Source organism: Mastacembelus armatus, chromosome 5 (assembly GCF_900324485.2).
Source record: "Mastacembelus armatus chromosome 5, fMasArm1.2, whole genome shotgun sequence".
Lineage (NCBI taxonomy): Eukaryota > Metazoa > Chordata > Actinopteri > Synbranchiformes > Mastacembelidae > Mastacembelus > Mastacembelus armatus.
Window position 1 is genome coordinate 16,120,984 of NC_046637.1, and position 16,324 is coordinate 16,137,307.

At 40.3% G+C, this 16,324-nt stretch overlaps 1 protein-coding gene across 13 annotated transcripts in view; it reads left to right on the plus strand.

The window, feature by feature from the left end:
• plekha6 (pleckstrin homology domain containing, family A member 6) overlaps positions 1-12,058 on the plus strand; it is a 103,129-nt gene extending 91,071 nt beyond the window's left edge. For all 13 annotated transcript variants that reach the window (XM_026306060.1, XM_026306058.1, XM_026306059.1 and 10 more), the window contains 7 exons: positions 1,807-1,910; positions 2,337-2,495; positions 3,168-3,320; positions 3,651-3,784; positions 3,999-4,147; positions 7,821-7,928; positions 8,353-12,058. In XM_026306060.1, the coding sequence (XP_026161845.1) occupies positions 1,807-1,910; positions 2,337-2,495; positions 3,168-3,320; positions 3,651-3,784; positions 3,999-4,147; positions 7,821-7,918 (797 nt within the window). In that variant the 3' untranslated portion in view covers positions 7,919-7,928; positions 8,353-12,058. The remainder of the gene's footprint in view (positions 1-1,806; positions 1,911-2,336; positions 2,496-3,167; positions 3,321-3,650; positions 3,785-3,998; positions 4,148-7,820; positions 7,929-8,352) is intronic.
• The last annotated feature ends 4,266 nt before the right edge of the window (positions 12,059-16,324 follow it).

Consider the following 16,324-nt stretch of genomic DNA (forward strand, 5'->3'; position numbering starts at 1 on the left):
GCTACTGCCATTATGCAGGGACCTTTTATCCCAGGCGCAGGGGGAAGTGTTTCACCCCCACCCAGGAAGGCTAGCTCTATTGGCCTGGCCTGTGAGCGGCTCAACCTGGACACGGTGGGACTCCCTAGCAGCGTAATTGAAACTATGCAGTGTGCTAGAGCCTCTTCAACTAGGACGTTGTACGGGCTTAAGTGGCAGGTGTTTGAGAGCTGGTGCTCGGAATCACGGGCCAGTCCCTTTCAGTGTTCTGTGGCAATTGTCCTATCATTTCTGCAGAATCTGATTGAGAAAGGAAAATCCTTCTCAACCATTAAGGTGTACCTGGCCATAATTTCTGCCTGCCATGTTGGGTTTGCTGGTAAGACAGTAGGCGAACATCCTCTAGTGTGCCAGTTCATGAGGGGTGCATGTCATAAGTTGCCAGTGTCTAGGCCTCTAACCCCGCTTTGGGACCTTCCCACGGTATTAGAGGCTCTTTCATGTCCACCTTTTGAACCCTTGGGTCAGGTGGAACTAAAGGTGCTGTCTTTAAAGACAGCCCTGCTATTGGCTCTGGTTTCAGCCAAGCGCGTGAGTGAAATTCACGCGTTGTCTGTGCATCAGGAGTGTATCCAGCATGCGACCTAACCCAGGCTTTGTCCCTAAGGTTGTGGGGTCATGCTCTCCAATAGATTTGGTGGCCTTCCATCCACCGCCTTTCTCCTCGGAGGAGCACCAGCGTCTGCATTCTCTGTGTCCAGTCCGTGCCCTGCGGATCTATATGGACAGGACTCTGGGTTTCAGGCGAAGTGATCAGTTGTTTGTGTCCTGGGCAAAGCCACATGTGGGGAAGCCTGTCTTTCCTACTGGATTGTGGGTGCTATAGCTCTAGCTTACACTAGCAAAGGTCTCCAGCCTCCCCCTGGTCTACGGGCTCACTCCACCAGGGGTCTGGCGACCTCCTGGGCTCTTTTTAAAGGAGTCTCTATTCAGGAACTGTGTGCTGCATGTTGGGCTTCGCCCCACACCTTTGCATGGTTTTATAAATTGGATGTTACAGCTCCTACCCTAGCACACTCTCTTCACAGAGTGCAGCCCCCTCCATGTGATGTACCACTAGGGACAGTTGTCTTTCTTACAGGCACAAAGACACAAATGCTATGAAAGAGAACTTGAGGTTATGGCTATAACCCCGGTTCTCTGATTAGCATGCGTGAGTGTCTCACCAGACCACCCTCCTTGCGATGGAAGCGAGGAAGAGGTGAGCTTGTTTGAATGACGACTGACGTTATGTCAGCCTATTATATAGGGGGAGGGTCCCCACCCCTCCTGACATCACTAGTGCCAGCCCCTAGGCTGGCATAGTGGTAATGAAGCTTCTGATGAGGTCACGCTGGAAGCGTTCCCATAGTGAGACACTCACGCATGCTAATCAGAGAACCGGGGTTATAGCCATAACCTCAAGTTTTTGTTGATGTAAGTTTTTTCAGTGCCAAAGTGTTCTTCTTGTTTTCAGCGCCAAAAGGTTAACTGTCACTGTTAACCCAAGGCATGGGAGGCTTAGCCTCCCATCCTTCGTTGCAGATTTCTAAAGGGGACAAGAGGAGCTGATGTGATTGGTCACTACTGAAGCCCACCTTGACTCCATCCACTGTTTCTGTCTTCCTCCCACTAACAATGGAGCTGATCTGTTTACACCTGGGGATTTTGCTTACATTTGTGTGTGCCCTATTTCAGGAAAATAGAGCCCATTTTAAAAATTCAGATCCCTTTGCATGGTTCTAAATTTATCTCTAATCTCTTTTATCTGAACTTATCCCTTGCCAGTTGGCATTGTACCTCCTAGAACCAAGTCCCCTGCTGATGAATCACATATCAACTCTGTTGGAGTGTCCCGGCATAATGGCAGACTTTCTAATGGAATCTCGAGGGTAAGTCAACTTAAATTATGTGTAAATAATAGCCAAATGTCTCTGTAAACAGAATACACAGATATGAAGCATTCGAAGAAATCACGGTGTCAACATCAATCTATTTAACCAGGAACCCTGTGATCTAGCAAGGACTTGTGCTCTATAATATATAGAAAATTGTACAATTCTGAGTAGAATTACAATACCTGATGACTACATAAAAGCCAAGGGAGTGAACCTTGGGAAACTCCACAGGATGTTGATTTGCTTGGATGCAAAGCTGCCATGTTACACAAAATTGCATCTGTCATTAAGATAGGGTGTGAAGCGCCTCGCCTTTCAGTCCATCTTTCTGTCTTTGTAGCTAAACAGTGAACTAGTACCACTAAGTTTCCAATAGGCTAGCACTAAAGTATATGGTTCTTTGCCACATCACTGTTGCAGGAACGCCCAAAAAGTGCTGTGTTTGCTGCAGAGGTGAAATCCAAAATGACCGTGGAGGAGCAAAATGAGCGAATCCGCCGCAACCAGAGCAGCTCTGTGAGGGACAAGAGGCGGAGTCTAAATCTCTCAGGTGGCCAGTCTCCAGCCAACTACAAAGTGGTATGATCAGCTATGTGATGATCCTTGTCACTTTCACACAGTGGGCCAGTAAAATAGAACCTAATCATGTATTTATACATCCAGCTAATCATCTTTACGATGATAGCTATTGGGAAGCTTCATCATTTAAATGGTCTGATTGTGGACAAGTAAACTGTTTTCAGTCAGGCACACTATATACTTCTTTAAACTAGTATCTGCAGGTGGGTAGGTTAGATCACCACTTTTTACTAGTTGTGCTGTAAAGGATACAACCGTGAGGTAGATTGTGCATGGATTTGTTTGTGTATATAAAAACAATAAATTACAGTATAAGTGATTTAAAGTATAATTCACCAAAACCTCTGATGAAAGTCTAATGACAGTAATACAGATATTTTTGGGAAAATAATTGATGGAAATTTAGATAATATCTTGTGTTATATGTCTAGTATTAACCTCCCACATTGTACAACATAAAAGTGGAAAAACTGCAGCTAGTGACAGCTTAAGGGAACAGATCAGCAGTAGACCTATCAGTAACAAGAACTGCAGTGCAGGAGAGTTGAACAGTTTAAATGGAGTGTAGAAACAGAGCCTACCAAAGGTTTTTAAAAATCTGCCATCCTTGAAATGGTGGATGATTTCTGTGTACTTGTATTTATATGTGTATTTGTGTGTGTGTGTGGACAGGTTCGCAGGCGGCTGACAGCTCACGAGATAGACATTAAAGACTTAGAGGCAGCAGTTCGGGGTCAGGGGCAAGAGTCACCACGGGAAGAAATTGCTCGGCTGAGGCAGTTACAGGTTGAACCAGAGCCCTATGACCTAGACATCAGCAAAGAGGTGAGCTCAGTCAGCTGATCCATCAGTCTCTCATTCCTTTTGTCGCTTTCAATGTATATGTGCTACAGTTACAAAAATAATGCAAATGAATCAATGACAAAAACTAAACAAATTGCTTTATGTGTCCATTCATAAAAGCACACATAAAGCAATTATCTTCATAATAACAATAATAATAAGCCATTCTGGTTTTCTGTCTATTGCTTTTGAAAGGCATATCTCAATATATTTGTTTATTCACGTATTTGTGTACATTCTATACTAAGTGTGTATAGATATACTGAATGCGTATAGATCTATGATCATTTGTATTCCACATGTTTCTTCTAGCTGATGGCTCCTGACAAGGTTTTGATCCCAGAGCGCTATGTGGATGTGGAGGATAACAATCCTCTGAGCCCTGAGGAGCAGAGGGAGAAGCAGAAGAAACTGGAGCGGATTAAGACCCTCATTGCCAAATCAAAGTGGGTTTATACACATTATAAACCCATGCCTTTTGGTTCAGTTACAGTATGAACAACAATAATAATAACAATAATGTATAGATTGCAACATTTTCATATATATCCATGATGTATTATATTTGTAAAATATAGCATAAACAGACTAACAAAACAACCACTGTACTTTTTTTTCATCATCTTTGCATCTTCTTTCATCTACCCATCTACTTGTCAGTTTGCAGAACATGGTTCCTCTTCTGGATGGCCCAGTGGAGGGTGGAGCTCCAGTCAGTTCCCAGCAGCAGTTGCAGGAGCAGGAGAAGCGTATTGAGATCTCCTGTGCTCTGGCCGCTGAGGCCTCTCGTCGCAGCCGCATTCTCTCCGGTGAGAGCTCTGTCTACATGGCTTCTACGAAAACTATTCCAGTGTCACTAATACTTTTAAAGTAACTGCTCAACATAATTGCACAAGGACAAGCTACAGTATTTATGCCCAATGTTATCACATGCACATTTGTGCACATACATACGAGTCACACAGTTCACAAGTGAAAGTCTGTGTAGATTCTCATATCATTTAAAAGATGCATATTTGATGCAGATAAACCTGCCAGGATACATTTGCAGGAAAAGAATGGCTGACATTATAACAAAGTGTTTGGTTATACTAACGATTGCTCTTCTATTGTATTCCTGACAAAGTAACTAGTGGTATAATACCTCATGTAGTGTTTGGGATGTTTTCATCCACCAAGGGTCATTTTTCACTCTTAATTTGGCCATAACTTCACTGTTTTTAAGCAAATGGAATTATTTTTGGTGACAAACCTTAATCTGATATACATTTTGGAAATATGATTTAGAAATTTTCCATAGGTCAATAATACACTGTGGGAAAATTCACTACCCTTTTGTTATGTTTGGGATGAAAACATCCACTAAATAAACTGCTGTAAAAAATTTATCGGATAAATATTTTTTCAACTTTTTTTGCTTAAATTTGTTAATCAACTTCAGTTCTGATTGAAGCTACAAAATATAAAAAAAAAGAAAAATTCCCAGGATTTTAAAATCCTGGAAATTTTTTTTTAAACATTTAGTAGTTGTCAGGATCCTGCCATGGACTTTTATTTTGTAAGACTGTGCAGGATCCATGCTGTCTGTTTGTTTTACCTTGGTTTAATTTTGATTGTTTTCACCTGTGTCTTGTTTTTTCCCTTAGTTATATACCCCTCCTTTTCCCTTTGTTCCTCGCCAGGTTGTCTGTCGTTCATCGTTTTCAGTTAGTTAGCTACCGAGCCTTTGTTACAACCCTGCCAAAGTTCTCTCCTTTGTTTGTCTCCCCCTGAGTTTGTGTCTGTATATCCTGTCTGCCTGCTGTGTCCCCAGTGCGTGTGTGACCCAGGCAGTTCTGAGTGTGTAGTTCTGTGTTCCCCGTGTGAGTCTGTGTCCCCGTGAGTGTGTGACCAGTCTAGTGATGGGCAAATGAAGCCTCATGAAGCACTGAGGCTTTCCTGACAATTGTGCCGAAAAAGATTCAAAGCTTCAAGACTTCAGTGACGGTGACATCTGGTGGACAACTGAAGCAATAGCAACCTCTAAAGAGCACGACTGAAGCACTGGCACTGTTTCAATCCCATGACAGCAATAAAAGTTCAGACCTCTTGAAATTAAAATGATCCCAAACTTTAGAACGTCGCTTATTGGTGGGACTCGCTGTGAAACTTGCCAAAATACTCTCACTCTCCAAATCCTGAAGCAGAATGATGCATCTTACATAGCTGGTATGGCACCAAACCACTCAAATCTGTCAAACCTGTCAAGCTGTCATTGCCTCAGAATGCATTGAAACGCCATGAGCCAATGACACACACTGAAAGACTATGAGCCAATGAAAAGCTTTGAAACATTTTGAAGCAATGAAGCACGAAGTGAAACAGTGATGACGTTCGAAGCTTCGAACACAGACCGTTTCTGTGTTCCCCATGTGAGTCTGTGTCCCTGTGAGCATGCGTGACCAGACCGTTTCTGTGTTCCCCGTCTGAGTCTGAGTCCCCGAGAGAGTGAGTGACCAGACTGTATTCCTAGTTCCCTGTGTTCTGTGTTCCTGAGTCTGTGTGTGACCAGACCGTGTTCCTAGTTCCCTGTGTTCTGTGTTCCTGAGTCTGTGCCCCGTGAGTATGTGCCCAGACCGTATTCTGTGTCCTGAGTCTGTTTTCCCCAGAGTGTGAGTGACCAGACTGTATTCCGTGTAGGTGCTTCAGCACCCCCAAGTCTGTGTGCGTGCTTCAACACCGCCGAGCTCTGTGCGTGCTGCGGCACCGCCGAGCTCTGTGTAGTCTGAGTTCTGTGTGCTGGTGCTTTCTGTTCCTTCGAGTTCTGTGTTCATGTGTCAGTTTCCGAGTCCTGCGTTTATCTTGTCTGGTTAGTGTTCCTGTTTTCCCGAGTCCTCAGTTTAAGTGTCCTGTGTTTGTTTCTTTAATAAAACCCTGCCTGCACTGAGTACCAGTTCTGTGAGCGTTTTAGTCCTTTAAAATTAAAACCTCCTGGTTTTGACAGTAGTTTTGATCAGAACTGAAGTTGATTAACAGATTTATGCAAAAAAAGTTTATTTTAATGGATGTTTTCATCCCGAACATAACGAAAGGGTAGTGTTTTCGAACAGTGCGCAAGGGTTAAACTACGCTTTTTTTTGCCACCAGTATTCACTGATATTGCAAAATAAACAAGAATCCGAACATTAAAGTCAAAAAGTTTGCCACTAGTCTCTGGCCACATAAACTTAGAATGTGTTAGAGCAGCAGAACCTGGTTTACTTTATTCGTGTGTGCCGTAGACCAAAAATTCCTGTTCAAAAACTTATAAAACACACCAGTTCGCTACATCACTGCACTGGACAACAGTGGTGTAGCAGAGAAATGTTGGCCAAAACTATAAAAATAAAAGTCAAGAAGAAGAAAACAGCTTTATAGCTGTATAGCTTTAATATGGTATTGATTTTCTTCCTCCCACATTTTAAAAAAGTTGCTTTCATACTCTGCAACAAAAACAACTTTATATAACATATATTATGATGTATCTACATCAGAGCAGTTATATATTCTCTATATTTTACTTCATACATCTTGAAGTCATAATGTCATCCATTTTAATGCATGACTCCATGCTCAGCTAAACCACTGTATTTTTTTTGTTTTGCTCTCACATGCCTTTGTGTTTTGCAAAAAAGTACACACTATGCTGTATATGTCATAAGCAACAACAATTCTGTAACAAATATATAATCAATGTAGGAGGTAGATGTGACCGGTGGTGATATTTAAATGTATTAAACTTGTGGACTAAGCAAAGTGAACAAAACTACTCCCTGAAAGTGTCCATTCCAAGTCCTCAGCAGTCCTTAGACAGAGAGCTAAAGGTTACAAGAATAAGGTTAGGTTACATATAAAATGACTGACACACACTGAAATAGTTTGGCAAATGCCTGCCACGAAATTTAGAATTGGCATTTAATATCCCCAGAGAATGAATTCCTGTGACTTTTGTGATTTACTTTAAATAAATATTTATAGTCCGCAGTGAAACCTAATGGCTTTTTTGAGGCCTGACTTTTCACCTGGCACCATAAGCAGGTCTAAATTTGCCTTATACCAAATACCTACAAAACCCATGACATCCCCTGCAGCCTTAGCTGTTCTTTGAGTTATGTGCTGTTCATCAACTGTTATGTGTCTCAGCCTCACAAGGCTTGCAATACAAGTTGATATGACTTGCCATCACTCACAGCATTGCAGCTTTATTTTCAATCTATTACCCATAATTTAATTTAATTTAAATTATAAATTAACACTCAAGCTGACTTAACACTGGCAATTTTGCTGTGCAGGGGGACCACATTTAACAGTTTTCTTTACCCTAAAAGTCCACAGATATCTGCTAGGACTCCTTTCCTTTTCACTTAGCTCAACATACTTCTCCCTTTGATTGGCTCACTCCTTGTTTTGCTTTCCGTTTTCCTCTTTTCACTCCTCCCACCTTCCTCCATTCCTCCATTCCAGCTGCGTGCGCTCCCAGCCTCCCCACCTCCCCGACCAGCCTGGCCCCTCCCCCTTCCTCTGCTGACTTCCCCAACTCTGCCCACATCATGAAGGTGTGAGTCTTATGAGGTGAGTCTCCGTTCACCACGTCCACGTCCTTGTTCCCCCATGTTGTTTAGACCCCCTGTTCATGACACTGTCTAGAACTGCTCAAGCACATAACTCTTTTGATTTCAACTGAGATTTATGATGTCATACATTATGTGTGATCAATGAGTCCTCATATTTATAAGTTGAAGCTGTTGATGACCCAGCATTTGGGCCAGGTGCTCCATTTCACCCTCATCCTTGTAACATTTGTAAAATGTTCATATTTGACAGAATTTTTCCACAAAACCTTTTCTTGCAGTAGTTACAACAGAATTTTGGAAAGTTGGAATGTCATTTGTTTACCAGTAGTAAGCAATATTCAGTACCCAGTGACACACATGTAATCTGAAATGGTATTGGTATCTGTCTTACCCTGTCTTTCTTTGCACATTTTTGTCTATAGCTCAAGCCTTGGCTGCTGTCAAGTTTGATGGAGCATCTTTCTAATAATTCACTGGATTGGATTAATGAAGATAGCCCCAAGCAAATTACTTTTATTTTTTTAGCACCTAAACTGATACAACGAAAGCACGGAAAGCTGTCAAAGGAGGTTTCTAAGAAAAAACCAAATTTAACAACAAAGTGGAAACTATATATACTTCTAAGCTCACCCCACTAAACTCCAACTCATTCAGCTCACAGCCTCCCACTATGAGTGTCCTGGGGCACAAAGAAAGGCTTCAGATCTCTTACCAGCTTCAACTTGTGTAATATTTCTATATAATTTAGCTCAGGATATATTCTACAAAGTAGACATTACTGATGAACTACACTGATGATGAAAAGTTTGACACATATTGAAAAACTGTGAGTGAACTGAGGTTTGATGTTGTTTAGTTCACATTAGAACACTGCATATGAGAGGCCCACACTGACAATGAACAAGGAAAAAAGCTGCAGAGATAAATCAAGAGAAGGAGTTTGGGATGACATAGATGAACATCACAGAGGTTGAGTGGTAGACAAGAATCTCACAACAGAGAGGAAATTAACATATTTCTGGACATTAAAAGGAGGGTGTCAATTGTCATCTATTCTTGATATCAATCTTCAAAAACCACCAATGGCTTGTAGCTGAGTGAGGAGTGGGGCTCAGTGACAGATTGTGGGTATATACTGAAAGATTCTGACACTTGAACAGCTGACTGAAAAAAGAGATCGCTCATTCTTTGTAAAATGCTGAGGACTCTCCTCCTGAACTCACTGTGATGCCTGATTCACAAAGACCTCCATTTCCTACACTATTTCGATTCTATCATCCTTATCTACTGTCAGTTATATTCATATGCAACCATTAACATTCAACATAATGCCACAAGGTTATGTTTCACTTTGGGGCAAATCTTCAAAAGCAGGGGTCTGCAACAAAAACAAGGGATTTCAATTCAATCTTTTTGCATACACTCTAGAGATTAGTAGCAGTAGCCAATGACACAGTCCCATGTTCTAAATGTCAGGAAGCATCTGTCAGAGAAAACAAAGCCTTCAAAGAGAGAGAGAAATAGTCAATGATAAGACTCTAGGAGCCTTTTCCTGGTAGACTTTACCTTTTTCAGTTGAGTATCGGTTCTACATGTGCTCCTAGCATGTTTAGGTTTCTTCAAAGTGTTTTTCTGACCTCTCTAACTTTCAAACTAAGATGGTGGTCAATAAAAATGGTAGCACTGACTACTGTAACAGGAAGCAGGACAAGAATCTGGGACATTTCACTTGGGGGGGAAAACCCCTTTCCAGCCATTACCACCTTCACCTCCACACCATCGCTGTACACTGCTCTACACTAACCTCAAATTTCTAAATAACAGTTTTGGCACAGTACATTGCATTGGGCATTCAGAATGTGACATGGAACATAACTGTCTAATCCAGAAGCGTTGCATATGAATGTAATTAACCTGAGACAAAACTGAATCCTGAAGGGATATGATCACTGCACCACTAACCACTGTGCAGCTCCTGCAATTGGTTATGTCCATTTGCATTTAGCATTAAAATCAGTGAACTTCATGTCACAGTGCTCAAGAAATTACCCCAGTGACTGTCTACACATGTATAGGTAAAGTATGTTGGATATCCATCTATAAATGGTATGCTGTATGTGGAAAGTGAAAATAGAAGTGACCTTAGAAAAACATTTGTCTAAGTAAAGAGTTATATAGTGACAGTCATTTGAGAAGGAACTCTATTCTGGAATATACTGTCATGCAATATTTCATCAAATCATACAGTGCCATATGTTTGAAACCTGTCTGCATTTTACATGTCGTGATGAATAGACATATATACAACATGACTTATTGACATTACTTAGAGAAAAGTTCAAGTGAATCTTGCTTAAATGCAATGATTAACAGTACCAAGGTTTGAAATTTTCAAAAATTTCTCCACATATTTGCAGCAAGTCAAGCTCTAAAATGATCATTAAACACCAGATTTTGTAGAGCACACATGATTAAATAATGTTTCATGTTTGCATACACATTTAATTATTTAACTTAACTACATAAATCAAAATTGTGAAATAATAAAAAAGGAAATTAAAATACAACTACTTTTACTTGCTTCATAGCAAGACTTTTGGTGGCATTCAGTGTTATTTCATTATAGTACATTTTATTTGTTTTGACTCCATAGTTGGCACATTGGAACTTATTTTTATGCTTTATGTATTTTAAGTGATTTTGGATATGTGGATGCTTGTGAGTGTGGACTTGTGAGTGCCATTTGCAAATGTTACTTAGAAAATCACCACAATCTGTATTATTAAAAAACCACTAGAAATTCAGAATGTGTTTGAGACTTGGTCCAAAGTAATAAGAGAACCATCATGTGGGATAGGTCTTGTTCCCCATTTGCAAAGATGAGGCATCATTCCAGATTTGATCTCTGTAACCACACACACACACACACACACACACACACACACACATACATATCCCCTTTGTTATATGTATGTTCAGTGTTTTGTTTGTTTTGCCCTTACACATCAATGTTCAAGTGTATTCATAGTATGTCTATACTTAGATTCAGAGACAATATGCTACAGGAAATGAAGAAAAGGGAATTTTATTCTGAAAGCAGTGAATGGCTCTCACTACGCAAAAACAAACCACGGTTTTAAGAGAATACTTCTATTTTTTCTTGTTTTAATTTTTTTTAAGAAAGAGAATACATTCAAAGAGGCAGTACATATTTTTTTAGGTGCATGGATATTCAATGACAAGGGGACAGCTTCAGTTTTTACACTCAGTAATGCAATACTTAGCATTTTTCACAAACAAGACTTTGTTTTTATTTTAATGTGCTTGAGAATTGCTTGAAGCAGATTATAGATATTTTTGGATTAATTGGAGTTTGATGTGCTGAAGAATGACAGCCAAAAAAGTGGTGTCCAATATTTGATACTAGATGTAGCATCTGTGGATGATGACCATAAAGAATACATACATTATATAGGATACAATGGTCAGTGTATATAATATTTTAAATTTCAGTCATAATATACCCTAATATCATATGTAATCATTGCTACTTTGGGGGAAAGTGCTTAAACTATGCAAATGATAAAAAAAAAGATAAATAATATGCTTGCTTTCAGAAAACCTTGCAATAAAATGAATGTATAAATAATGTGTTTCTCTAGATGCTTCTGAATTCATGACAGTTTTTTGTATGATAAAACATGCCTCGCTGTCTGGAATGATAATATATTTACTGATATTTTAATCCACTTGTTGATAATGAAGTTCACTGCCAAGAAGACTACTGAGGTTAACTGTCTGGTTTGCTTGTTACCAATAAGCTCTGTGATCACATTCAATAATATTCTACAGTCTTTGTTTTATCAGTCTGTATGTCTGAATGAATAAAGTGCAAAAACAAAGACAGTCTGGATTCTTCCACATCGAAAACGTAGTCAAAGAGCTGGCCAACCAGTCATATGTTGAAGACAAGCTATATTTGAGATCATAATTTTAGACTCAAATTGTGTTCTACTAGCCACTAATTTACTTGTGTAGTTTTCAGATATTGCTATAAAGGTTACATGCATTTGAACATATGTGAGTAGTGCTTTTCTAATATTTTTTTAAAATATACAAAAACAATGTGCTGTTGGAAAAAATCCAGGTACAATGCATGTTAGTAGAAGGGTAAATGTCTATGTCAAAATTGATAAACAAAAGAGTAAAGATCTAAAAAAAATTTCTATAGTCCTGTCCTTTTTTCAGTCCTGTCTCTGGTCATGCATTTTGGATCGTTCTCTGCCTGAAGTGCTACACTGTTATGTTTGTTCAGTTTGTTTTGTTTGTTTTTCCCTAAGCAGTATCAATTGGTTTAGGGAGAAACATTTAAATGTGTTGGGATGGCCCAGTCAAAGCCCAGACCTCAATCCAATAGACAATCTGTGGTCTGACTTAAAGACTGTTGTACACTAGCGGAACCCATCCAACTTGACAGAGCTGGAGCAGTTTTGCCTGGAAAAATCCCAGTGGTTAGAAGTGCTAAGCTCATAGAGACATACCCAAAGAGACTTGCAGCTGTAATTGCTGCAAAAGGTGGCTCTACAAAGTATTAAAACTAAGGGGGTGAATAGTTATATGTGAGGGAAATTAATATCTTGACAGACAATATCTGTGTCCTGTGTTAATTCAACAAAGACTTTTGACACTGCTTTGTATTCACAAGGAAGCAGACAGAATGTCATAGAGACTCTAATTATATTAAGTATGCCATCCTGACGGCATGATTTACGCCAAAACATCCAGAGCCAACACTCTCCCCCGAATGCTCTAACATGGAGAGAAGTCAGAGCAAAGATGAGAAGGCCACACCTCTTCCACCAGCAGACTGTGAGGATTCACTTCCCACAACCCCGCAAACCCTACCTAGTTCACCATCTTCCGGGGGCATCCTATTCCCTATCACCAAGAACCTCACCAACCTGATGAAGCACATCACTACTGGGCCCAAACTGACCTCCTCCCCCACTGTCATTTCACACCCAGAAGCCCCTCAAAAAGACTCCAATTCCTCAGCAAGCTCTACTGCAATCATCACAACTGCAGCATCCAGCACCCCCTTCTCCACGCCGTCACCGAAATCATTCTTTGTCTCCACAGCCCAATAACAGTAAGCTCTAACTGATATGTGCTGGGTCCAGGCTGCAGTACTGTTAGTCATGGCTCTCCAGGAAAAGCCGGGGCCCAGTATGCAAATAACTGTTTCAATCCCAGTTTTGATAGGTAACAGAAAAAGTTTGGTAAATCTACAGAGAAACAAGATTTACCCATATTTTCTGCAAATTTATGTATCCCTTGCCAACCACAGTATGTCCCAAAACATGGGGAAAATTAAGCTATTAAGCACAAGCTTGATTTTATGTTTTTAACTGAAACATGGTTAGGACAAGATAATAATGCTGCAGTTCTTATTGAATCAACCCCTCCAAATTTCAGTTTCAAGAGTGAAACAAGAATACATAAGAAAGGAGGTGGAGTTGCCATTTTATTTAATGATAGCCTCAAATGCAAAAACATATCATATGGAAAGTTTGACTCCTTTGAATATGTTGCTCTTCATACCAAATCCTCCTGTCGAGCAACATTTGTAACTATTTATAGACCCCAAAGTACAATGCACATTTTTTTGACGAGTTTGCTAAATTACCATCTATTGTATGCATTGATTTTGATTGCATTGTTTCAGTGGGTGACTTTAACATAACATTGATTTCATTGATAATCTCAATGATGCAAGTGCAAAAGAACTCTTGAACATCCTAGACAACTTTGGGCTTTCTCAGCATGTTACAGATCCAACACATATTCAATTCAATTCAATTCAATTCAATTCAATTCAATTCAATTTTATTTGTATAGCGCCAAATCACAATACAAATCATCTCAAGGCACTTTACAAAAACTAAAACTAAAAACCCAACAATTCCCTTATGAGCAAGCACTTGGCGACAGTGGAGAGGAAAAACTCCCTTTAACGGAAGAAAAAACCTCCAGCAGAACCGGGCTCAGTTTGGGAGGCCATCTGCCTCGACAGGTTGGGGTGAGTGGATAGAGCAGAGAGAAAAGAACAGCAACAATAAACAACAAATAGACACTGCAGGTTGGTGGGGCCAGTAACTGCACATCAGCAATATACAGCTCCAGGACCAGGGACACCTGCAGAAGGTACAGAGAGAGAGAACAGAGAGAGAGGGAGAGAGTACAAACTAGGGGAGAGAGAGAGCACAAGGTTAGTGACATTCAATGGTGGAATATACATGTGAGGGGGGAGGAGAAGAAGGGAGAAGGGAGGGGAAGGGAAGGGCAGGGGGGGTTAGGGTAGGGGAGCTCAGTGCACCGATGGTCCTCGGGCAGTCTAGGCCTATAGCAGCATTACTAAGGGATGGTTCAGGGTTGCCTGAAGGCAGCCCTAACTATATGCTTTGTCAAAGAGGAAGGTTTTAAGTCTAGCCTTAAAAGTACAGAGAGTGTCTGCCTCCTGAACCCAGGCTGGGAGCTGGTTCCACAGGAGAGGAGCTTGATAACTAAAGGCTCTGCCTCCCAGTCTGCTTTTGGAAACTCTGGGAACCACAAGTAGACCTGCACTCTGAGAGTGAAGTGGTCTATTGGGATAATATGGTACTATGAGGTCTTTAAGGTATGAAGGAGCTTGATTATGAAGGAATTTGTATGTGAGAAGAAGGATTTTAAATTCTATTCTATATTTTACAGGGAGCCAATGAAGAGAAGCCAGTATAGGAGAAATATGATCTCTCTTGCTAGTTCCTGTCAGGTGTCTGGCTGTAGCATTCTGGATTAATTGGAGGCTTTTTATGGAGATATTGGGACATCCAGATAGTAATGAGTTACAGTAATCTAGCCTTGAGGTAACAAATGCATGGACTAGTTTTTCTGCATCATTTTGAGACAGGATGTTCCTAATTTTGGAAATGTTGCGCAGGTGAAAGAATGCAGTTCTAGAGATTTGTTTTATGTGTGAGTTAAAGGACATGTCCAGGTCAAAAATAACTCCAAGGTTTTTTACAGTAGTGCTGGAGGCCAGGGTTATGCCATCTAGAGTAGCTATAATTTTAGAAAAGTTATTTCTGAGATTTTTTGGCCCAAATATAATGACTTCTGTTTTCTCTGAGTTTAAAAGTAAAAAGTTACTGGTCATCCAGGCCTTGATGTCAGTTAGACAGGCTTGAAGTCTGGTTAACTGGTTTGTGTTAACAGGTTTAATAGACAGATATAACTGAGTGTCATCTGCATAGCAGTGGTAAGTAATAGAGTGCTTCCTAATGACATATCCTAAAGGAAGCATGTACAGGGTGAACAGAATCGGTCCTAGCAGGGAGCCTTGTGGAACTCCATAACTAACTTTTGTTTGTGTGGAAGGTTCATCATGGACATGAACAAACTGGAATCTGTCCGATAAATAGGATTGGAACCATTTTAACGCTGTTCCTCTGATACCAATCACATGCTCCAGTCTCTGTAATAAGATGTTGTGGTCAAAGGTGTCGAATGCAGCACTAAGGTCTAGGAGGACAAGTATTGAAACAAGTCCATTATCTGAGGCTAAGAGAAGATCGTTGGTGACTTTCAACAGTGCTGTTTCTGTACTATGATGTGCTCTAAATCCTGATTGAAAATCTTCAAATAGTTCATTCCTGTGTAAGTGGTCTGATAGCTGCTTAGCAACAGCTTTTTCTCGGATTTTAGAAATAAATGGCAGGTTGGATATTGGTCTATAATTAGCCAAGACTCCTGGATCAAGACTAGGCTTTCTGAGTAAAGGTTTGATTACTGCAGTCTTAAAGGCCTGTGGTACGTAGCCCGATACTAGAGATAAATTTACCAAGTCTAATAAAGATGAGTTCATTAATGGCAGGGTGTCTTTAAGCAGTCTAGTCGGGATGGGGTCTAAGAGACACGTTGATGATTTCGATGAAGCAACTACTGATGTAAATTCAGAGAGATCTATGGGAGAGAAGCAGTCTAAACATAACTGAGGTCCTACAGATGATTCAAGAGCTACTGTAGTAGAAGATTAATTTACTGCAGGTATAGGAAGCATCTACTGAATTTTATCTCTAATAGTTGTGATTTTATTTGTAAAGAAACTCATAAATTCATGACTGCTGAGAGCTAAGGGAACACTGGGCTCAACAGAGCTGTGACTTTTTGTCAGCCTGGCTACAGTGCTGAAAAGAAACCTGGGATTGTTCTTATTTTTCTCATATCAAGGGACAAACACTGGATCTAATAATCTCTAAAGGTCTTAATATTTCTGAGGTGGTGGTGACCGATGTTGCTCTTTCTGATCATTGCTGTGCTTTTTTTAAAACAACCACCCCAGCTGTTTTGAACACA